The sequence below is a fragment of the Siphateles boraxobius genome, unplaced genomic scaffold (assembly GCF_051911475.1).
Source record: "Siphateles boraxobius isolate OS27281-9 unplaced genomic scaffold, OSU_SipBor_1 22, whole genome shotgun sequence".
Lineage (NCBI taxonomy): Eukaryota > Metazoa > Chordata > Actinopteri > Cypriniformes > Leuciscidae > Siphateles > Siphateles boraxobius.
The window spans coordinates 12,573,204-12,596,171 of NW_027508833.1; the positions used below are offsets into that span (position 1 = coordinate 12,573,204).

A 22,968-nucleotide genomic window follows, 5' to 3' on the forward strand; every position below is an offset into this window, starting at 1 on the left:
GCGCTGGTATCGGATCGGTATCGGTCGATACTCAGAATTTTTGGTTCAGAAAAATGGTTTCGGGACATCCCTATAGCAAACATCTCAAATATTTGAAGAGGTACAAGTTAGGGATGCACCGATCATGATTTTTCATGATTTGCCTTTTTTGTTGCTTTAAGCAAACTTATTTGTTGTTTATTTACTCTATTTCAGGCCAAACTGGCTTCAATTTCAAATGGATACAGAGATTTTTTGTTTAGAGGCAACCACTGCACTTTAATCACGATCCTAACAAAGATGCTACACGCATATAGCAAGAGCAGTTGCTTTTTATTTGAATTTAATGGTATAATTTCAAGATTTAAGCAAAAACAGAGTGGTCTGGGTTTAGCTTTGTAAAAATATGCTACATAACACCTGCACAAAACAAAAACAGCAGACGGACTGAATGAAAATGCAAATTCACTCTTTGTCAGTAGGTGGCGTTTAGTCAGTTCCCTTCTGAGGTACATAAAAAAAAAAATCAATATTTATTTATTTTTTCCAATATTTCTAGCATCATAAACAGTGAGCTTGCTGTGCCTGGTACAGTATTTTCTGTGTTCTCCTCTTCGTTTTGTCTTTAGCGTGTTCCATCTCTGGCCTTTTAAATTCCTTTTTACAGACTTTTGTAATATTTCCATTTTGCAAAATGATTTGAATGCAGTTTGTGTGCAAGTCTGGAACAGAGATTTGCCAAACTAGTAAAACTGGTCGGGTTTATTTCTGCTGTGTGATAGACTGGTAGAGTAATCCATACCTATTAAAAATGTCCAAAGCTTATCATTATTATCGACATAAATTGTATCACCATCTCAATTTATCGTTGAGAGCCTAGTCCAGTGGTTCTTAAACTTTTTTCGTCGCACCCCCCTATAAACCTTAAAAAAAGAATCTGCCCCACCCCAAAAAAATTTATAAATAAAAACGACATTTTTTTACATAAAAATTTCCAATGAATAACACCTGCAATAGTTTCACTTTGAAATGTCATTATTTCATATACCAGAAAGAGAGAATAATAAATACAGAATTTAACTTTGAATTTAAATAAACAAAAACATTTAAATATTTAGATTTAGGTCCACTGAAGAGCTGCTTTTCTATAGCGAGCAACTTCTATGAGCTTGTTCCAACGGTGACAAGTCAACGGTCCGAAGAAGAACAAATCAGTGTAATTGCATTCGATGCCGCTTTAAGGCAAAGCGCTGACCTGTATTCACACACTTGAACTCCGTTGCTCCTGCAGTATCCTTTGAGAACCACTGACCTAGCCCTAGTTGCCTTGCCTGCCACCTTGTTCTTTTCTTTTTTCTTTTTTTTTAATCAGGTCAGCTTTTTGGCCTAATAAACTCCCCCTTGACTGTTAAGTGCATAAAGTGTTCACCTAATATTACAAAACGATAGAATAGTGTAAATGTGTGCATAATCAGGGTCAAGTCACCTTTATTTATATAGCGCTTTTTACAATACAGATTTTTTCAAAGCTGCTTTACAGAGATAACAGGAAAATAATGTTGTAATAGTATTGTCAAATTCAAAATTAAATGTTAAATGTCCCCAACTAAGCAAGCCAAAAGCCAATGGCAAGAAAGGCGACAGTGGCAAGGAACCAAAACTCCATCAGTGACAGAATAGCGAAAAAAACCTTGGGAGAAACCAGGCTCAATCGGGGGCCAGTTCTCCTCAGGTCAACGAACGAACAGTGTATGATTATGATCCAGGCAACATTATAGGTCAGAAGTGAGATTGGATCGGAACATTATATTATGCAGTTCACCTGTTTGAAGATCAGAGTCACGCGCGTATGGAGACGAGTTTGTTGAGGATCAGTGCCAATGGCTGTCGTGTCAATGAGGCCTTGACAGGGGAGAGTCTAGTTGACACAATCTCTGCTGACACAGGAATGCGTTGTGGTCGTGTCCAGGCGCAAGTCCACCATCTGATCTGGATACGGCCCAGGTCCGGCTGATTACAGTTAACCTCGGAATAAGCAGAAAGACTAACATTAGCGTGGTTGCCATTCGTCTTATGATGTATCGAGTACATCAGGTGTTATAGGAAGTGTTCCCAGTTCCGGCTGACCTAATTTATGCAGCCTAATAATCATTTAACTGATTTGAATAATAGGAATGTATAATTTTCTATGTGTATGCCAGGTTGAAGAGATGTGTTTTTAGTCTAGATTTAAACTGACAGCGTGTGTCTGCTTCCTGGACAATGTTAGAAAGACTGTTCCAAAGTTTAGGTGCTAAATAGGAAAAGGATCTGACGCCAACAGTTGATTTTGATATTCTAGGTATTACCAACTGGCCAGAATTTTGAGATTGCAATAGACGTGAAGGACTATAATGTGTTAAGAGCTGATTAAGCAGTGATTAATCTCTCTCTTTCAAAATGCGCACATTGCTCACATCACCTCATCGTCTGTACAAGCCAGCTGCAGGCTGCGATACAAGACTTGCCTATTTGGGCCAGTGTTGCATTGTTACTAAATGCATGACTAATCCATGAAAAGTACTCAGTTTGGTACTCGCACAGAGCGCGCGCACATAAAGCCGCCTCTCAAACAGCTTGCGAGTACCAAACTGAGTGCTTTTTATAAAGCATTATTATTGTTATTATATTATTATATTTAAATGGTCAGAAAACGCACAAAATTGTCAAAATGGCAGTCTTGGTGAGTACAGTCGGTGATGTCTTGACGTGAACGAAAAACAATAAATCTGTTTGTTTATATAATGAAACATTAAATTTATTAAATTTCTGTAGTATTCCTGTACCTGAAAACCTTAAAGTACTCTGTATTTCATTTGTATTTTTATTTTATTGTATTTATTTGTGCTTCTACTTGTGATTTATTTGTTCTGGTTTACTTGTGTTTTTTTATAAATTCAATTCAAATCAAGTGTCCTTGTGCTGTGTAAACTCATGCAAAACTAAAATTACCCCATTGTAAAACAAAAAAATAGTGAGCAAACATTTAGGTGGGAGAAATTATATATTTTTTTATTCTCCACCTCAAATGACATGTGCATTAAAGTGTTGCCGGTTAAACAATTCAGTTGTGTGCTGTTGCGCGGTTCTAACTAACATGCTCTTTTCTGAGCGTGTAGCATACACCCGAAGCACACACTAAAACGTCAAACAGGATATCCATTACTGGATAAGTTATCTTTCAAGTCTTATTGTGCTAATACTGTCAAATACACACAAGGTTTACATAAACGCAGTTGGTTAACTTATGTCTAAAGTGAAAGCACATATTTGAGAAAAAATACGGTGCGTTAGAGCCATTAGATGCTCCGGTCTTAAAGTGACAGTAGTCCAATAATCATGCTGCCGCTTGTCCTTAAAGGGATAGATCACCCAAAAATGAAAATTCTGTCATTATTTACTCTCTAATGGTATTCCAAACCTGTATTAATTTATTTCTTGTGCTGAACAAAAAAAAAGAAAAGAATATATTTTGAAGGATGTGGCTATCCAAACAGTTGCTGGTCCCCATTGACCTCCATAGGAAAAAAATATACTATAGAAGTCACTGGGGACCAGCAACTGTTTGGTTACCCACATTCTTCAAAATAACTTTTATTTTCAATAGAAGAAAGAAACTTATTCAGGTTTAAAACAACTTGAGAGAGTAAATGATGACAATTTTCATTTTGGGGGGGAACTAATACTTTCATGTAAAACAACAAAAAAACTGAGAAAATCACTCACTGCTCTTGACTGAGAACTTTAAAAGTAGCTTTAATAAGAATCTATGTATAATTTATACAGTGATGTCTATCTAGTGTTTTATTTTTATATTTGTTCATTTAATTTCTTTCTTAAATGCTACTGTTAAAAACACATACTGGACCTGAACAAATAAAGCACTGTTTATTTCATTTGTTTATGTTGTGTAGCCTATTTTTATTTGCGCCACTTTGGCCTAATTGGCTGCCATTCTTTTTTTTATTTCATATTTTGTTAACTTGTAAGGCTTTGTTTTTAAAATAGGGAAATAGTTTGGCTGTAATGCTCAGTCACTTGCAAAAAAGTAAAACCAACATGAAAGAGAATCGTGATTAAAAACGTGAATCGTGATTTTCCTGAAAGAAAATCGTGATATGATATTTTTGCCATATCGCCCACCCCTACTTGAAATGTCCTGCGTTATGATATGCTAAAATTTACCTAAAACTACTTTTATATTGCATTATTCAAATTGTATTTGAATAGTTTTCATTACCTATTAATTGAGAATAAATGGAACATTTGCTCTTTAAAAAAAAAAAAATATATATATAAACTAATTATATCAAAATGTTGCATAAAAGTAGTAAAAGCATCTAAAACATGTTTTCCCTGAAGCATACAGGTCCTTCTCAAAAAATTAGCATATTGTGATAAAGTTCATTATTTTCCATAATGTAATGATAAAAATTAAACTTTCATATATTTTAGATTCATTGCACACCAACTGAAATATTTCAGGTCTTTTATTGTTTTAATACTGATGATATTGGCATACAGCTCATAAAAACCCAAAATCCCTGTCTCAAAAAATTTGCATATCATGAAAAGGGTCTCTAAACAAGCTATTAACCTAATAATCTGAATCAACTAATTAACTCTAAACACCTGCAAAAGATTCCTGAGGCTTTTAAAAACTCCCAGCCTGTTTCATTACTCAAAACCGCAATCATGGGTAAGACTGCCGACCTGACTGCTGTCCAGAAGGCCATCATTGACACCCTCAAGCAAGAGGGTAAGACACAGAAAGAAATTTCTGAACAAATAGGCTGTTCCCAGAGTGCTGTATCAAGGCACCTCAGTGGGAAGTCTGTGGGAAGGAAAAAGTGTGGCAAAAAACGCTGCACAACGAGAAGAGGTGACCGGACCCTGAGGAAGATTGTGGAGAAGGACCGATTCCAGACCTTGGGGGACCTGCGGAAGCAGTGGACTGAGTCTGGAGTAGAAACATCCAGAGCCACCGTGCACAGGCGTGTGCAGGAAATGGGCTACAGGTGCCGCATTCCCAAGGTCAAGCCACTTTTGAACCAGAAACAGCGGCAGAAGCGCCTGACCTGGGCTACAGAGAAGCAGCACTGGACTGTTGCTCAGTTTTGCATGTCATTCTGAAATCAAGGTGCCAGAGTCTGGAGGAAGACTGGGGAGAAGGAAATGCCAAAATGCCTGAAGTCCAGTGTCAAGTACCCACAGTCAGTGATGGTCTGGGGTGCCATGTCAGCTGCTGGTGTTGGTCCACTGTGTTTTATCAAGGGCAGGGTCAATGCAGCTAGCTATCAGGAGATTTTGGAGCACTTCATGCTTCCATCTGCTGAAAAGCTTTATGGAGATGAAGATTTCATTTTTCAGCACGACCTGGCACCTGCTCACAGTGCCAAAACCACTGGTAAATGGTTTACTGACCATGGTATTACTGTGCTCAATTGGCCTGCCAACTCTCCTGACCTGAACCCCATAGAGAATCTGTGGGATATTGAGAAGAGAAAGTTGAGAGACACAAGACCCAACACTCTGGATGAGCTTAAGGCCGCTATCGAAGCATCCTGGGCCTCCATAACACCTCAGCAGTGCCACAGGCTGATCGCCTCCATGCCACGCCGCATTGAAGCAGTCATTTCTGCAAAAGGATTCCCGACCAAGTATTGACTATTGAGTGCATAACTGAACATAATTATTTGAAGGTTGACTTTTTTTTTTGTATTAAAAACACTACTTTTATTGGTCGGATGAAATATGCTAATTTTTTGAGACCGGAATTTGGGGTTTTCATGAGCTGTATGCCAAAATCATCAGTATTAAAACAATAAAAGACCTGAAATATTTCAGTTGGTGTGCAATGAATCTAAAATATATGAAAGTTTAATTTTTATCATTACATTATGGAAAATAATGAACTTTAGCACAATATGCAAATTTTTTGAGAAGGACCTGTATAGCTGTACATAGAATAAACAATCTTTATGCTCCACTTATGTTTGTCAGCTAACCCATATGCAATGGCAAGTTAGAACATTGTTTCCGTTGAATACATGTGACCATCACAGAGATACTGAACAACATGTTTGTTAATGTCCTTTCTCACATGTCCAGCTCTGGAGTCTCAATTTAATTGTTTGTGAAGTGATGTGAATATATAATTTGAATGTCCATCTCCAATGTAAATATGTCTCTTCATCTTCATATTAAAGGTTAAGCTTTTGTTTTTTGTTATCTCTTTCAGTTCTACAAACATGTGGTCCAAAGTGTGGAGAAGTTTGTTCAAAAGGTCAGTTCTTTTTGTCTTGCAAATGTAAAATAAATGAATAGATATTCTTTTTCTACTTTTTCTTATATTCTAGTTTCTACAGAGTTTGTAAAATGCTTAGAGGGGGCTCAAGTGTGCCTAAAATATTTATGAAAATTCAAAATGAAATGTCCTTAAATGGAAAATAAAGATAATTAATAACATTAATACTTTAACCCTCTAATGCATACATTTATTTAATCATACATGTACATTTTCTTTGTGTAACTTTCAAGTATTGTTTGTGCAGAAAACTTGTCACCATTTGGAGAAATGTACTGTTTTGAATCCAGAATATCTCTAGATCTTACTAAAAGTAACTTACGAAAGAGATTAACTTGCCAACAAAAGAGCACCAAAAACTTCTAGCATTAAACAAGATATTTATCCATGTTTGTGTCAACCTTATGTGAAAATGCCTTTAGCACAGACACTGTGTTTCAGATGCAGATTCCCTGAGCACACAGAGTTCATTCACAAAAAGAGCTTCCAAACCCAGAGCTTGGTGTGGTTTACCTAGCTGTGTATAAAGCTAATGGTTGTAATTCATATTGCATGGGAAATCACTGGCTGTAGAAATTATATAATGTGTGAGCATTTTGAGCCTAGGCCCTTTACACCCTTTTTCATTATTTATTACTTCTTTCACGTTTGTGTGTGTAGTGCAAGCCAGAGTACAAAGTTCCTGGTCTGTATGTCATCGACTCCATTGTACGGCAGTCTCGTCACCAGTTTGGTCAAGAGAAAGATGTTTTCGCTCCACGCTTTAGTAAGAACATCATTAGCACGTTCCAAAGCCTCTACCGCTGCCCGACAGATGACAAGGTGTGTTATTTGTCACATCACTGTAATCAAAGGGTAAAGCTCTTGTCTAGACTATTTTCCCTTTTTGCTTATTTCCCAGTTTCAATGTTTGCATTTCAGAGCAAGATTGTCCGTGTGCTCAATCTATGGCAGAAAAACAGTGTCTTTAAGAGTGACATCATCCAGCCTCTCCTGGACATGGCAGCAGGACTCCCGCCCCCCAGTGTTACGCCCGTCTCTGCCAGCAGTGCTGTACCTGTCAACAGCACTACTCCCGGTAAGTTAAACACTATGTATACTACACAGTAATGCATCCTCTCCTCTGTGGTACAATGCACTCTTGTGGCAACAGGTTTTACATTCAGATAAATCATTTGCAAGAAACACACGAAGAAAAAAAAATCTGGCAATCTGTAATATATTTTTTTAGGGGTAGGCTATATGAACAAAATCTTATATTATGATATGAGTACTTTTATTTTTACGGTGATAATAATAATATATATCCAGGGTGTTCGCGGGTCCTTAAAAAGTCTTAAGTCTTAAATTAGATTAAAAAAATTTAAGGCCATATAAAGTCTTATTTTTACTTATGAAAGGTCTTAAATTTTCAATGGCAATTTGACTTAGACATCTAAATGTTCTCCAAATTAAAACTATCCAATTAGCGTTCTTTTTTATTTATTATTCGTTCTTTGTGGATTTGCTCATTCATGTGACATTTCGCGTCACATTCGCGCCAGCATTACGTCTGTCTCCTGCTCGCGAAACAGCAGGAGAGAAGGAGAAGAAAGCTGCTTAATTTCAGTTCAATTGTAAGTTCATTCTTTATGTGCGTAGTGGTGTGCGATGTGTATTGTACATTATGGTATTGTAATCATTGTTTTACTTTAATGTTAACTATGTACGAGGGCGCACTGCGAGCTGACATGGCATTTGTCTCTCATGCTTGCTTTCACTGCGTGATATGTCAGTGCAGTTATAGGTATGTTCCCTTATAGACGTAGGGCCTATAAAGTTTTTGTATTTTATATATCATATGTTGTTATCATACAATATTACATCAGCAAAAGGGCTGTTTTCCCGTGCACAATAGCAAATATGATATCTATTTTATATAACAGTTAAATGAACATTGTGACTTGTGAGTTACATTTTATAAACAATATTGTTTGTTTTCCCTTTATTTCGCTGACGAGAATTTCAAAATGAAACTGTAGCAGAGTCTCAATGCAACAACACGATGATTTATTGACTGAAATCTGCGTTTTTTACAGTCGAAGGTTTTGAGGGAATCATTTTAACGATTCAATGAACAATCACTTGCACTTCCTAAATGAATCGGCCGTTAAATCGGTTGAATGAATCTGTTGAATGAATGACTCCCTGAGACGTGGACTTGCCGCGCCTACTGGCGGTTTTAGTTTCACATTTAAAGTACCCTGTAATTAAAATGTTACAATTAGAAATCAGTTCATCATATTTAAATATTTAATTAAGAATTGAAGAATTGAAAGAATTTAATATATCTTTGCTCTATTTATGCAATTGTAAATGGAGTGTAAATGTATTAATGCCAGTTCTGATGCTGCTTCTGTGTCAGCTCTGCACTGCAAAGATGGATTTTGATTTAATGATTTAATTTAACTGGTAACAGTGGTATTGTGTTATTATTCTAATATAATTTAATTTGAATGTTAGAATTTTACATAAAAGGTGATGCATACCTCTAAGTAAAAAAAAAAAAAAACCCATATATGTGTGAAAATGCCCCTGGAACTCAATTTAAGGTTGCAAATATTGCCCTTTAATAAAAAATGTTAATTTCTTTCACTGCTGTGAACTGACCACTGCATAGAATATGAAAAATATGAATATCTTCGTGAGTCAGCTGTCAACAAGAGGCTTAAACCAGCCATGGTACCAGTACACAAACACAATCATTAAAATATCATTAATTATCATCAACAAAACTTTGAAAATATTGAGACATATTTTTGTCAATATTGCACGCCCCCTAATTTAAGGTATTAATTTTGATTTCTTCAGGTCTTAAAAAGGTATTAAAAAGCCTTAAATTTGACCTTAAAAAGTGTACAGATACCCTGATATATCACATTGTAGTTATTTTTGCTTTAAATAAGGTTTTAATATCATCAAAAACTCAAGCTGACTGAAGTAAACAGTATGTGATAAAATAAGAACAAAGAAACTAATTACAAGTATTAGAAAACTACAGTAGAATGGGCCTGTCCAAATACCCAGACTTGCGGGCTTGACAACTTGAGAGCAGGTGCACGCAACTGGAAGATTGTCCCAGTTCTTAAAAACGCCAAATCTCAGTGCCCTTGATGCACACTAAATCTACACCATCTCAAATAATGCTTCAGAGTGGTTTTCAAGGCTAAGCATGTCCGTTCAGGAACTCAGAACTCCTTTTTCAGTATGTCAATCACACAAGGATGCCCTTCCACTCAAAATTGTGATTGAATTGTTAGCACATAGTTTATGCTGACACCTTGAGGTGAAAATTTATCATGACAACTGGTTTAAAAGTCAGTTCCATCAATTTTCTCTCATTTCTGTCATGTCGTTCCATGTCCAACATGTCTACCTCACCTAAAAATGTAAGTATTCCTACAAATTTGAAAGCATTCTTAAATCTATACATTTTCTCCTACTTTGTTAAGGAACTCCTGCAACTCCAGCCACTCCAGCCAACATAGTGCAACATAGTCTCCCCGACTGGGCGTCTCAGATCTCCAACACTGACACAGTGGCAGCGGTTGCCCAGATCTTACAGAGTCCTCAGGGCCAGCAGGTTCAGATTTCTCATCCACTCACAACACTGTGTTCTCTGCACAGCTGTATTTCTGACAGGTGTGTGTATGTGTGTTTGTAGTTGCAGCAGCTAGTCCAGAGCCTGCAGATGCAGCAGCAGAAGCCTCAGCCCTCTCTGCTACAGGCGCTGGATGCAGGGTTGGTAGTTCAGCTCCAGGCCCTCACCGCACAGCTTACCGCAGCCGCAGCAGCCAACACACTCAACCCGCTGGAGCAGAGAGTTTCCTCCTTTAACAAGGTAGGGAACTTTTAGGAGCACTACTGGCTAAAAAGATTTAATCCTTGCATTACAAAATCCATTGTGAAGTTGAGCTCTCTTTTCTTATTGGCCATTCTGTTGTGTTGTAGAAGCTGTTGGGTCAGTTCGATTTCGGGAATGAGTCGGAACACAGCGAGGATACTAAGAAAGATGCTACGTCATCTCAGTTGTATGTTTTTTTTGTATGCCATTTTCAAGAAAAAGCTGTTCCCTGTTTTGTATATTTTTTAAGTCATGTTCTTACTGTCTCTCGCAGACCTGTGGTGTCAGATTCCATCAATAACTCGATATTTCATCAGCTGGCCGAGCATCTTCAGCAGCAAAACCTTGAGCAGTTTCAGAAACAGCTAATGGAGCACCAGCAGCATCAACAGAAGGTACTTAAAATCATGATTCTTTCTTTACATAATGTGTTATTACTAGGCGCGTTTCCATTACAGATTTGCGCAAAACTTTTGCATTTTTTTTCTAAATGACAATAAACTATTGCGAAATGACAGTTTCCATTAACCGATGTTATGCGACTAAAACATAATTTTCAATATAACATAAGTCATTCCAAAAATCATGGCAACTGATGTTGGTAGGTTTAGATGGTTTATAAATATCCCAACCACCGAACTAGCCATTATTGTTAATCGAAGGAGACGTAGGTGTGTTATCCAAGCATTAATGGCAAGGAAAGACCCTTATACTTGCGAGTGGCAGATATGAGGTGTTGCTCCCTCCTAACTGCTTTAAGCTCTTGATTGTGGCATTTCTTTGAGGTTTAGAATCCAGTATTCCTGTAATTCTTTTGTCTTTTATGAAATTAATAAAGAACTCAGTCTCATCTTCTGTCAAATGATCTTCTGTCTAGGATGGGGCGGCAGTGGCTCAGTGGTTCATGTAGGTTATCTACAAACCGAAAGGTTGGTGGTTCAATCCCCGGTTCCACCTGACCAAGTGTCGAGGTGTCCATGAGCAAGACACCTAACCCCAACTGCTCCCGACGAGCTGGGTGGCGCCTTGCATGGCTGACACCGCCGTCGGTGTATGAATGTGTGTATGAATGGGTGAATGTGAGGCAACTATGTAAAGCGCTTTGGTGGCCATTCGGTCTGTGAAAGCGCTATATAAATGCAGTCCATTTACCATTTTTACCATTTCTGTCCAAACATACCACGCCATCTACGTCAGGTGACCTGTAAATGCGCAAAAACTGTTTCCATTGCAGTTTTGCGGAAAATTCCTTTTTCGAATTGCCTGAAAAATCACCTCATGTGAGCGTAAAAACTTTTTTTCGATAAATGTGAGTTTCCATTGGCCGTATTTTCAACACGCAATTTCAATTTGTGCAATTTAAAGGGTAATGGAAACGCAGCTAATGTAACTCTTTCTCTTTCCTTGATATTTATTAATGCACTTTACTTCTGACAGTCCATGTCCATGGAGGCCCAGGATGCCATCTTTGGTCCTGAAAGTTCTGCCCCTCCTGGCCAAAGCAGTGCCCCACCACAGCTCCCAGAACAAGAAGCAAAAATGGATGACTCCATTGATAACCAACAACAGGCAAGATCAGATTTCAAACCGTAGTTGGGAGGAAAAGTCACTGTTAGTCATGTATTTACAGTAGTTTAAAGGCAATGTCTCACTAGATGACTTAGAAATAGCCTCTTCTGTTGGGATGTTTGTCACGCTTACTGATTAATTAATGATGGAAGAGAGGTGACAAACAGATAGTTGGAACACCATTTTCATGTGTGTATTTTGCAGGACATGGATCTTGATGAGGGACAGGATACAATAGATGAGGAGCTCTTTGAGGCTGAGGAGAAGAAAACCAGCAGCACGCGTTCAAGGACACGCTCAAGATCTCGGTCCAGGTTGGTGTAGCATTGTTGTTAAATAGCTCTTGCCTCATTTCCATTTTTCAGTCACAGGTAAAGAGCTCTCTCGTGAAAACCTGTTTATTCCCAGGTCACCTAAGAGAAGGAGATCAAGATCTCGTTCAGGGTCTCGGAAACACAAACACAGGAAGCGATCACGGTCTCGGTCGAGGGACAGAAAGAGGAAGTCCTCCCGTTCCTATTCTAGTGAGCGACGAGCGCGGGAAAGAGAAAAGGAACGGCAGAAAAAAGGGCTTCCTCCTATCCGCTCAAGGGTTCTCAGTGGTAGGTTTACAGAGGTCCACCTTATGCTTTCTGAATTTATAAGGGTCGTTTTTTAGAGTTTTAGTCTGTCAAGTTTCATGCAAATAAGTTGAAACTTTCTGTACAAACTAACTTGTCGATGGTAAGCATTAACTTGTATGAACCTGTATGAATTTCATTCTTCTGCTGAACACAAAAGAAGATATTTTGAATAATGTCGGTAACCAAACAGTTGATGGGCCCCATTGAGTATAGTTCATTTCCAAAAGTATGGAAAAGAATTACTGTTTGTTTACCCATATTCTTCTAAATATCATCTTTTGTGTTCAGCAGAAGAATGAAATTCATACAGGTTTAGAACAACTTGAGGGTGAGTAAATGATGACAGAATTTAATTTTTTGGGTGAACTATTCTTGTAACCGTCTCGTTCATAACACATAATTAAGTTTAAGGATGCTTTGTATAAAATCATGTTGATATCATAGAAAAATCACAAAACTCTGTGTTTACTGACTAATGCTTTGGTCTGTGAGAGAAAGCTTAAAGAGATTGTTCACCCAAAAATTGGCCAGTTGACAGAACTGTTACTTGCACTTTCAGGCCAGTGTTGTATTGGCACTGAAAATTTGACATTTGTAAGCCCGTCTAAATCGGCCCAATGAAGGTTTTCCGATAGAACCGGTGAAGGTCTCTACGTGTTTGTCTTTCCGCGTGGCAAAGTAATTTGATTAAATGAAATACATTTTCTCATTTATTAACTCGTCTTTTCATCTGACTCCATAAATGAAAAAGGTTTTAATGATACCTGTGCATCATTAAGTGTGAGCGAATGTTTGACGGTTCTTTTTAACTCTTTACTGAAAATGTCAAAGTCGATTAGAATATAATCAAATGTTTACAATTTATTATGTCAGGTAAATGTATCACGCAAATTGCATAATCAGTTCAAAGATAATCGATGCAAACATCAAATGCTCTGGAATAAAGAGAGAAGATGCAGTACCATGGCATTATAAAATACATGATGCAAAGTGTTTTTCTTACACTTCGCATCACGGGCTGGTCTGGGTTACAGAATCGCGCCAAGCGTCCTAGTGCTTTCATTATATAGACAGACCTTCTTTTCGCATGGAAACATTTGCTAACAATGAGAATTTGCATTCAGAGGTTACACCTTTGAGAGCAGGAGACCATTTGCCTGTAAGACACACCGTCCCCTGTGTGCGAATTTTCTCTAAACTCGTAAATTCCGTATTACCTTTGGGTTTACTTCTTGAGAATGAGACATTTGTACCAGTCGCACTGAGACATTTTAAATGATACTAAACGTGTAATAATGTATGATAATTATTCACATTAAACTATTTAGATTCTTGGGTGAATTTCAGGTGATATCAGCATGATAGAAAGAAGGAACGGGGAAATTAGGCTTCAGGGGAAAAAGATGTAGATTAGGATTGCTTAGGTGAGCCTTGCATCTCGAATGATGGCGCCAGTTTCACAAGAGAGAGTTTAAATGTTTATTTCCAGAAAGGTCCTTTGTCTCATCAGGGAGTGGTCGTTCCTCAAGTAGATTGCCTGGCATTTATCTAATTTCTCAAGTCTTACACATTTATTAATCCACAAATGTTAGATAGCCATACACCTGCTAGAACACTCAATTAATTCACTAAACAGAGTTACAGATTTCTTGCAAATGTCTTCTACCATAAAATCACATCTGTAACTCATGTTATTTTTTCAGTTTGCAGCACTACTCTATGGGTTGGCCAAGTGGACAAGAAGGCCAGCCAACAAGATCTTACTAACCTTTTCGAAGAGTTTGGCCAGATTGAATCTATCAATGTGAGTTGAGTTTCTGTAACTTTTATCCCTGTAACTATGAGCACTTGAGAGCATCAAGTAGTTAAAATTTTAGTTAGAGCAGTTTTGCCATCTACCCAAGAGGCATTTTTGCGGTCTATAAATATTTTTTGCTGAAGTGTAATTAGAAATACCCTAAACTTGAAGTACACTTTTGAAAATAAAGGAACCAGAAATTGTTGCTTTGTGGCATCGCTGCAACCCAAAAAACTTTTGAAACCTTTATTTTTAAGAGTTTATTTTAGGGAAGCTTTTTGGTCCTTGTTGGTTTTGTTTTATGATTTAAAAAAATAAAAAAAGGATTATTATTATTACTTTTTTTTTTTGTGGATTATCATTAATACTTTTTTTTTATTTTCCCCCAGATGATTCCTCCCAGAGGCTGTGCTTATATCTGTATGGTCCATCGTCAGGATGCATACCGTGCCCTTCAGAAACTGAGCACAGGCTCCTACAAAATTGGTTCAAAGGTCATTAAAGTATGTGTGAAGAATGTTCGCTGATACATTTTTGTAATGTTCTATAATTTATTATGGTAATATGTATTAAACATGTTGCATTGCTTCCAGATCGCTTGGGCCCTCAACAAAGGAGTGAAACAGGAGTATAAGCAGTTCTGGGATGTGGACCTTGGGGTCACTTATATTCCTTGGGAGAAGGTCAAACTGGATGACCTGGATGACTTTGCAGAGGGAGGCATGATTGACCAGGAGACTGTCAACAATGGTAAGAAGAATTTCCTTGTTTAGGAGCTGAAAATTGTAGATTTTGTATATATGTAACTTCTACTCAGAACTCAACCTTATTTTTCTTTTGCAGAATGGGAATCACAGAGGAATACTGAGACAGTCAAAGAGACTCAGAGTCAGGCTGTTACAGCTGAAACCAGTACAACCAGCAGCACACCTAGTGAGGGCTTTACACAGCCTGTCACTATGATGCCCATGCAGGTATGATTTTAGCAGTCATTCAGGCCTGAAAATGCCCTGACAAATGGAACAACACACATTAATAAATACATTTAGGTTTCTTACTCTTTACATCTGATTAAATTGTTAGATTTTAGGTATGGTGTGGTGCGGCCATTAAAGATTTAAACTTGTTACTGAAGTTTGTTGGTTCAAACCCCACTTAAAGTAATATAAAAGAGATACTACCATTGCATTCTTGTTTTCATTTTGCACCTTGGGGTGTGGAGACGGCTCAATTAATAATGCTTTACCGTTTACTTCTCCATGGATGGCTTTGTTCGGTTTAGATTCCAGTGGCACAGACCGTCTCTGCTGTTGGCCTCGTGCCTCCATCCTTCCCTGTCACCATGTCAGTGCCCCCGCCAGGCTTTGGTCCTCCTCCACCCTTTCTGAGGGCAGGGTTCAACACCTCACAGCCTCCCCCAGGTACATGGTTCAAACCTGAACATTCAGTTATTAGGCTTTTAACGGTATGATAGATTTTTTATTTTATATTTCGATTTGTTAACATTAGTTAACTGCATTAGTTATCATGAACTAACAATGAAAAATTCTTCCAAGGCATTTATGAACCTTTGTTCATAAAAAGTAGTAGTTCACTTTAAAATGAAAATTAGCCCATGATTTACTCACCCTCAAGCCATCCTAGGTGTATATAACTTTCTTCTTTCAGACGAATACAATTGGAGTTATATTAATAAACACCCTTACGCTTCTGAGCTTAGAAGTGAATAATGGCAGTGAATTGCAACCATCAGTATGAAGCTCAAAAAAAGCATCCACCCATCATAAAAGTTATCCACACTGCTCCCGGGGGTTAATAAAGGCCTTCTGAAGCAAAACTAGCTTCCGGCCAACTGAACGTACATATTCAACTTCAGTCTAAAGCGCAACTTCTGCTAGTATAGCGACGTACTGCTGATATTTACGCTACACCATAACGCACTACGCTACTTCTGGCGTCATAAGTTGTGCATTAGGCGTAAGTAGACTGCGTATGGACGTTTGGCTGAAAGCTAGAATTTTACTGTGTAACGTGTTAAATATGAATATTTTTCTTACACAAACTCATCGCTTTGCTTCAGAAAGCCTTTATTAACCCCCCAGAGCCGTGTGGAGTTTATGATGGATAAAAAAAAAAATAATTTATCGTCCACCTCAGTTCAGTTCTCATACAACAGAGTCAGTACAGTGAGATCGGTAATATTGTTGAATATTAAGTGAATAATGTTTACAAAGAATAATTAAAACTAACAAAAATATTGCTTATTGTTAATGTTAGTTAATACATTAACATAACCTAATGGAACTTTATTGTAAAGTGTTACCAAATATTTATATATCTGTACATTTCTCTTTCACAGGTTTTATGGCCACACCAGGAGTAGGACCGTCAGCAGTTGGAACCAGTCTTGCTCCGGCTCAGACATGTATGTTAAACAGCCTCTGAAATAAGCAATCCTTATTTCGTAAGTTTCTTGTTAAAGCGCTGTCCTTAAGGTTGAATTTTCAAGCTCCTAAACAGGTCTTTTACCCCACTCTTACCTTTATAGCTCTAGTGCAGCCTTCATTGCAAACCACTCAAGAGAACAGCAAGGATTCTCTGTTTGGAGCCATGATTCCTCCCGCCGGTACTATTCCTGGGAGTTTTATTCCATCTGCAATGCCTGGGGCTGGAGTCTTTAACCCTGTGGGAGTACAGCATCAGCAGAGCAGCACAGACAAAACTCCTCAGTCTGCAGAAACTATGGAGGCCGAGCTAACACTACAAGGTAAATGGGTTTATAAGCACATTTTACATAATGTGAATACAAGCTAGCACACGGTATGCTGTTATTTAATTATATTCTATAGAACATAAAAAGAGGATCTTGTTGAATCTTGCAGCAATACAATGACAGTTCATAGGACTTGTGTGCTGTATTACAAACCTGCTAAGATTTTATGCATGCCGTTTTTGAATCTAAATGATATTTTAGAGATTGTGGAGATTGTGTTTACTGAAACGACTACCTTCAAGAAAAAAACACATTTACTAGACTTTAAAATAAAAAATCTAGTAAATCCTCTGTACTGTTGTCACCTCATATCACCTGTGTATCCGACTCAAGTCTTTCATTTGTTATGCGAGTTATGTTGAATAATGCTTTAAAAACCCAATTAATTCCAAAATGTTGCTGGATTTGTAAGGAATTACAAACCTGCGCACATATATTCAAACGCACATAACTATAGAATCAATTCTTAATGCGCATGTGAACGCCATCAGGGTCTATCACAGGTTCACGTTTAAAGTCTGTTTAGAGAGAATGGTGTCGTCTTAGCGGCCCCTAATTTAATAACAAACTATCATTTAGACGGAAGTGAATCAATCAAAACTAACTTTAGCTGAAAAAAACATTTTTCAAGAACCACTATAAAACTAAACCAATCTCTGTTACCTTAAATTATATGTTTATCTCTGTAAAGCTGCTTTGAAACAATCTACATTGTTAAAAGCGCTATATAAATGAGGATGACTTGACTTGACATAGCACACGTGCACTTCAAAAAGCAGACAGAACACAGGATAAGGTTTTTACATACCAGGTAAATCAGGGTAGTTTGGAAAAATGTAGCTGTGTCAATCCCTTTATGCTTAAGCTGGTTATAACCTTACGCTGATTAAAGAAAACGGTTTAACATGACCAAACCTGTTGTCGTCTTAAGCATCTTCTGTTTGAGAATGTGTATGTAAACGTGATCAGTAAATAACGACTTTGCTCTGTCTCACACAAATCTGTTGTAAAGCTTCTGTCATGGAATATAACTAGTGCTGTCAAACGATTAAAACATTTAATCGCGATTAATCGCATTAATGCCATAGTTAACTCGCGATTAATCGCACATTTTTATCTATTCTAAATGTCCCTTGATTTCTATTTGTCTCATTATTTTTTCTAATTTTAATGCTCTTATCAACATGGAAAAGTGGATCAGTATTAAGTTTGTTCTTAGCTGTGGTATCCATGTGCTTCTGTCTGAAGTCATCCATTGTAGAGCTTAGATCGGGCCCAAAAAATCAAGCCCGACCCGAGCCCGTGCGCATTGTGTCCGAGCCCGGCCCGACACATAAACTGTAATTATGAGCCCGAGCCCGATTTAAACCCGTCCATTTTTTTAATACGTGGGTCGTTATAACTGACGTTCTCAACTACTTTCTATGTTACTTTCTCCCGCCCGTAACATTTTTGTCCCGCTCCCGCCCACAAACAGACTCTTTTTTTTGTAGGCTACCTCCAAATACTTTAGCCTACGTGTCACCACCATACACATCAGCATAAATGCTCCTGATAAATTATTTGTTATTAAAGCATTAACACACAAACCACTGTTATAACATAAAAGCAAGCAGATACTGAGTGCATGGTTTGGCATGACTGAATGCGCGCAAAGTGTGCTCCCTTAATAATTCCTAAAAAGCTGACATCAGTTCATCGCAATCTCACACATCTGTTATTATCAATGAAGCTGACTGCACAATGCATCTTTCATAATATATACACTTTGTTTGTTATAATGTGAGGATTTGCCAGCATACAGAATTCAGCACTGAACAAAAAGTCTGTTTTGAGCGGTGAGGGGAGTCTATCTTAAATGCTTCTGATTGGCCATTGCGTTCAAGAAATCAACACATATGTCTGTGATGGCTACATCCCTCAACGCTGCAAACATTTTATAAAAAGAAACTCTGGCCTGTAAATCGTTTCTATTTTGTTTTAGTTGTTCTTGTTGCTTTTCTGCAACATATGAATAAAAATGTATTAGTTTTTATGTTTTATTCATAGATATTTCTAGTTTGCGGGAGTCCCGCGAATCGTTTTATTCTCCCGTATCCGCACACAGAGTGAGTGCATTACCGCCCGCGCTCGCACTCGGTTGCGCTGAGAGTGCACGTCTCTAGATCGGCGTCTCGCGCTCGCGCCATCCACTCAAAACTTAACGTTAGCCTACTACTCTTTGGCCGGCGCGCAAGCCCAAACAAGTACGTGCGGCGTGCCTGTTGTTTTGTTTCCGGTCTAGCTATCCGGTGTGATGTTGTAGTTTTTCTAACGTTACTAGTTGTTGCAACAGCATGTGAAAAAAATATGAAGTTTGCTAAGCCAAAAAGAGCGTTAATCTCGCGATAAAAAAATTGACGCCGTTAAAATGTGTTTGCGTTAACGCCGTTAATAACGCGTTTAACGCACAGCACTAAATATAACCACAAGTTGTACTATGTTGTTGTTTTTTTGGGGGTGGTGGGGGGGTGACTTTTCAAGAATCATTTTGTTTTTATTCTTGTACTCTGGGTAAAACATTTCTTGTTTCCTTGACAGGAATGCAGAATGCAGTGCGCAGTGGAATGGGTCTGCTGGGAATGCACCCGTCTGCATCTCTAACACACCCTCTCTCCGGTCAGAGGATGGCAGGGCTACTTCCCCTGGAACTGCGACCCAACCTGCTCCAGGGCCCCGGGGGCCGCTTCCCCGTGATCATGCAGCCCGGTCTCGCACATCAGGCCACCGACATACTGGATGCTTCTTTTCAAGCCCAAGCCCGTGTCCGTGTCCCATTTCCTCATATGGAGCAATTCAACCGCGCTGAGGGCACCTTTGCAAGAGCACCTAACCCCTCATCTGCTGGGCCTGACAATCTGGCCAAGGCTAATAACGAGACCCCACCCAGATCAGATGTTGGGGGCCAACAAGAGGGAGATCAGGACTATCGCTTTCCACCACCAGAAAAGCAGAGCACGGGTTTGTTGAAGACCCCTCCTTTGGAGATGCGTACTGAGCCTGTGCCTGCCAGACCACCTTTACTAGAACGACCTCCGAGAGCAGTCGAGGGTCGAGAGGGTAGAAGAGAAAACATGTCAGGAGGTTTCAGAACAGAAAGTCGCTGGGGGCCACCCAGGGGGGACTTTGATGAGCGAGACATGAGGGCTATGTCTGCTGGCCCTCCAAAGGGTTTCCAGGAGGAGCGTTCCAACCCTAACTTTCAGAGTCGTTTTGACGGCCGCGGTGGAAGTTCATCAGGGCCAGCTTGGAATCGTGGACCCGGGCCTTCCTTTAACCCCAACATGCACCAGGACTACGACGATCGACGAAGACCTTGGGAAAGGCAGAAAGATCGAGACGACAGGGACATGGACTTCAGGGCCGAAATGAACGGCAATCGCCATAACCGGGAGCGAGACCGGGAAAGGGAGAGGGACAGGAATCGGGACCGTGAACGAGCCAGAGTGAGGAATCGCGAGAGAGAGCGGGAGTGCGAAAAGGAGAGGGAGAATGAGAAGGACAAAGAGCGGGAACGCTGGACTCCACTTTCTTCACAATCTCAGCCTCAACCGCTGCTTCCTCAACCCAAGTCTCAGCCACTTCTCCCTCTGCCGACCCCTCTGCTCGCTCAGCCTCAAGCACAAGAACAAGCGCAAATCAACTCTCTGTCTCCGTCAGTGTCCCAACACCAGCCTCAACCAGAACTGCAGCCAACAAAACCAGACGCTAAACTGCACCCAGAGGAGAAACCAGAGCCCAAGTCCCTCAGCCCCCCTAAAGAGACAGCAAGTAGTCAAGAGCAGGAGGAAGCTTCAATTATCAATGGAATGGAAACGGATTCAAAACCTCAATTAAACATTTTGGAGCCTGCGTCCCAGGCTGCTACAGAGCGCTCTCGTAGCCCCTCTCCTTCCCGTACCTCCACACCCAGCTGCTTCAAGAATGAGCCCTCGAAAGAAGAGGAGACTCCAGAAATGTGCGTTTCCTCATCTGTGGATGCAGACACTAAACAGACTGGGCCAAAGGTGAACGCTGAGACTGAACCTGAGCTAGAGAAAACTGACACTGAGGAAACATAATCATCACTCAGTAGGTAAAGATCATTTTGTATAGTCATCTCTGTAATCGTTTTGAAAGCTCTCGCAGGACCCACTCAGTTCGCTAGAATATTGCAGACACCTTAATGAATGATTGTTGTCTCTCAAGCTTCAAATGTATATGCATTCTAGGCGGCTCACACTAGAGGATCTAAATGGTAGGTGGGATTTTAATATTTTATTTTATTCCCTGTTTTTAGTTTTTAATGCAACCCCATTGTTTTAAACTAGGTGTGTTTTTTTCTCTCATGACACTTGCTTGCCAAAATATTATGTAGCTTAATTGTAAATGCAGGGGGAAAAGAGGTTTGACCTTCCTTTGGAAGAGTGTACGGATTCTGGCGGTCTCCTTTGGATTGATTGCAGAATTCTTGAAAACAGCACTGGCTTGTTTCGACTTTTCTTTTCAACACTGCAGCAGCGAAGTTTGAAATGAATGCTTCTGTGGTGTCCAGTGCTTGTCTCTAAAGCAGAATATACGTACATCAAATACAGTGAGAACAGTACTAAGTTTTAGTTGCTTTAAAAGGAAGCCTTACTAAAAAAAGAATTAAACTGCGATGTATTATCCCAATATTAAATGTCTGTGATTTTTCCTTCATCAAACTTCAATGGAAATACATGTGCTCAGAAAAGGCGTTTAAAGGAAAAATGGATGTTGGGTGCAATCTGTTTTGGTTTTAAATAAACATGCTCTGATTGTTAAAACATTCTTTAGGACTGTGTTTTGTATCGTGGACAGAAACCATCTGCACACAAAACCATTAAAGCCATGAGCCAAGTGATAATGGCCCCAGTGTCATGGATGAGATGAAATGTTTTTGGTTGTGAACTGATCTAAAGTTTGGGCGGCCACCAGATGTTTGACTGTGTGCTGTGAGGTTTGCATTTAGATCTCTCCTCCGTCTTTTACCCAGAAGATCAGCTTTGCATGCCACATTAAAGGGATAGTTGACCCAAAAATGAAAATCTGTCATTAATTACTCACACTCGTGTTGTTCCAAACCCGTAAGACTTGCGCTTCTCTTTAAAACACAAATTAAGATCTTTTAGATGAAATCTGAAAGCTTTCTGTCCCTCTATTGACAACTATGCAACTAACACTAGTTCAAAAAGAGATTGTAAAACTGATTCATGAATCGAGCGGTGTATATTCATCTTATAAAGCGATCATGTCTCTTCAGAAAATTAGGACTAAACTGCTCAATTCCTATGGATTAGTTTTACATTGTCAAAGTGGTAGTTGTGTAGTCGTCAATGGAATGACAGAAAGCCCTCGGATTTCATCAAAAAGATCTTCATTTGTGTTCCGAAGATGAACGAAAGTCTTATGGGTTTAGAACGACATGAGGGTGAGTAAATAACAATTTTCATTTTGGGTAAACTAACCCTTTATGTCTTGAAAGCATTGGAGATATGTCATGCACACATCAGTTTTGATACAGCTCTGCTTTGGCACACACTCCAAATGTAATAGCTCAGTGTGTAATTGCACCAGGTTTTGCTGCAGAATTCACTGCTTGTGTTTAATCACATAACACTCAGACATAAATGCTGTCCCTGAACTTAATAGAATGTTAACCAGCATTATTTTCTCTAATATTGTGAAGTAGATGTGTACAGAGTCATTTTTTAAGAATAAAAAAAAAGAAGCTAGAAATCAAATTTGAGTTCTTTTGTTGTTGTTTGTATAATGGTTTATGAGAAAGCAGGCATACTTTAAATTAGTTCAAAAGGAAGCTACTTTCACAAGAAGTTTACTGCACTTAGGTCTAATTTTATATAAATATATTAAATTGTCCAATTAAAAAATTCCCTGAAGTTTAACAATCAGTCAGATTCACAGTCTGTCATTAAAACCAAACGGCTCATTGAAACA

The 22,968-nt window shown here is 38.9% G+C and overlaps 1 protein-coding gene across 4 annotated transcripts in view; it reads left to right on the forward strand.

The window, feature by feature from the left end:
• The window catches only part of scaf8 (SR-related CTD-associated factor 8), a 75,865-nt gene extending 54,068 nt beyond the window's left edge, over nt 1-21,797 (forward strand). For 3 of the 4 annotated variants that reach the window (XM_077238651.1, XM_077238652.1, XM_077238649.1), the window contains 18 exons: nt 6,260-6,304; nt 6,986-7,147; nt 7,247-7,403; nt 9,817-9,947; nt 10,029-10,205; nt 10,316-10,395; nt 10,483-10,603; nt 11,646-11,777; nt 11,982-12,091; nt 12,186-12,379; nt 14,104-14,204; nt 14,588-14,701; nt 14,792-14,948; nt 15,042-15,172; nt 15,481-15,619; nt 16,558-16,623; nt 16,747-16,965; nt 19,552-21,797. In XM_077238651.1, the coding sequence (XP_077094766.1) occupies nt 7,325-7,403; nt 9,817-9,947; nt 10,029-10,205; nt 10,316-10,395; nt 10,483-10,603; nt 11,646-11,777; nt 11,982-12,091; nt 12,186-12,379; nt 14,104-14,204; nt 14,588-14,701; nt 14,792-14,948; nt 15,042-15,172; nt 15,481-15,619; nt 16,558-16,623; nt 16,747-16,965; nt 19,552-21,071 (3,471 nt within the window). In that variant the 5' untranslated portion in view covers nt 6,260-6,304; nt 6,986-7,147; nt 7,247-7,324 and the 3' untranslated portion in view covers nt 21,072-21,797. The remainder of the gene's footprint in view (nt 1-6,259; nt 6,305-6,985; nt 7,148-7,246; nt 7,404-9,816; nt 9,948-10,028; nt 10,206-10,315; nt 10,396-10,482; nt 10,604-11,645; nt 11,778-11,981; nt 12,092-12,185; nt 12,380-14,103; nt 14,205-14,587; nt 14,702-14,791; nt 14,949-15,041; nt 15,173-15,480; nt 15,620-16,557; nt 16,624-16,746; nt 16,966-19,551) is intronic. The other variant, XM_077238650.1, reaches the window with a different exon arrangement.
• The last annotated feature ends 1,171 nt before the right edge of the window (nt 21,798-22,968 follow it).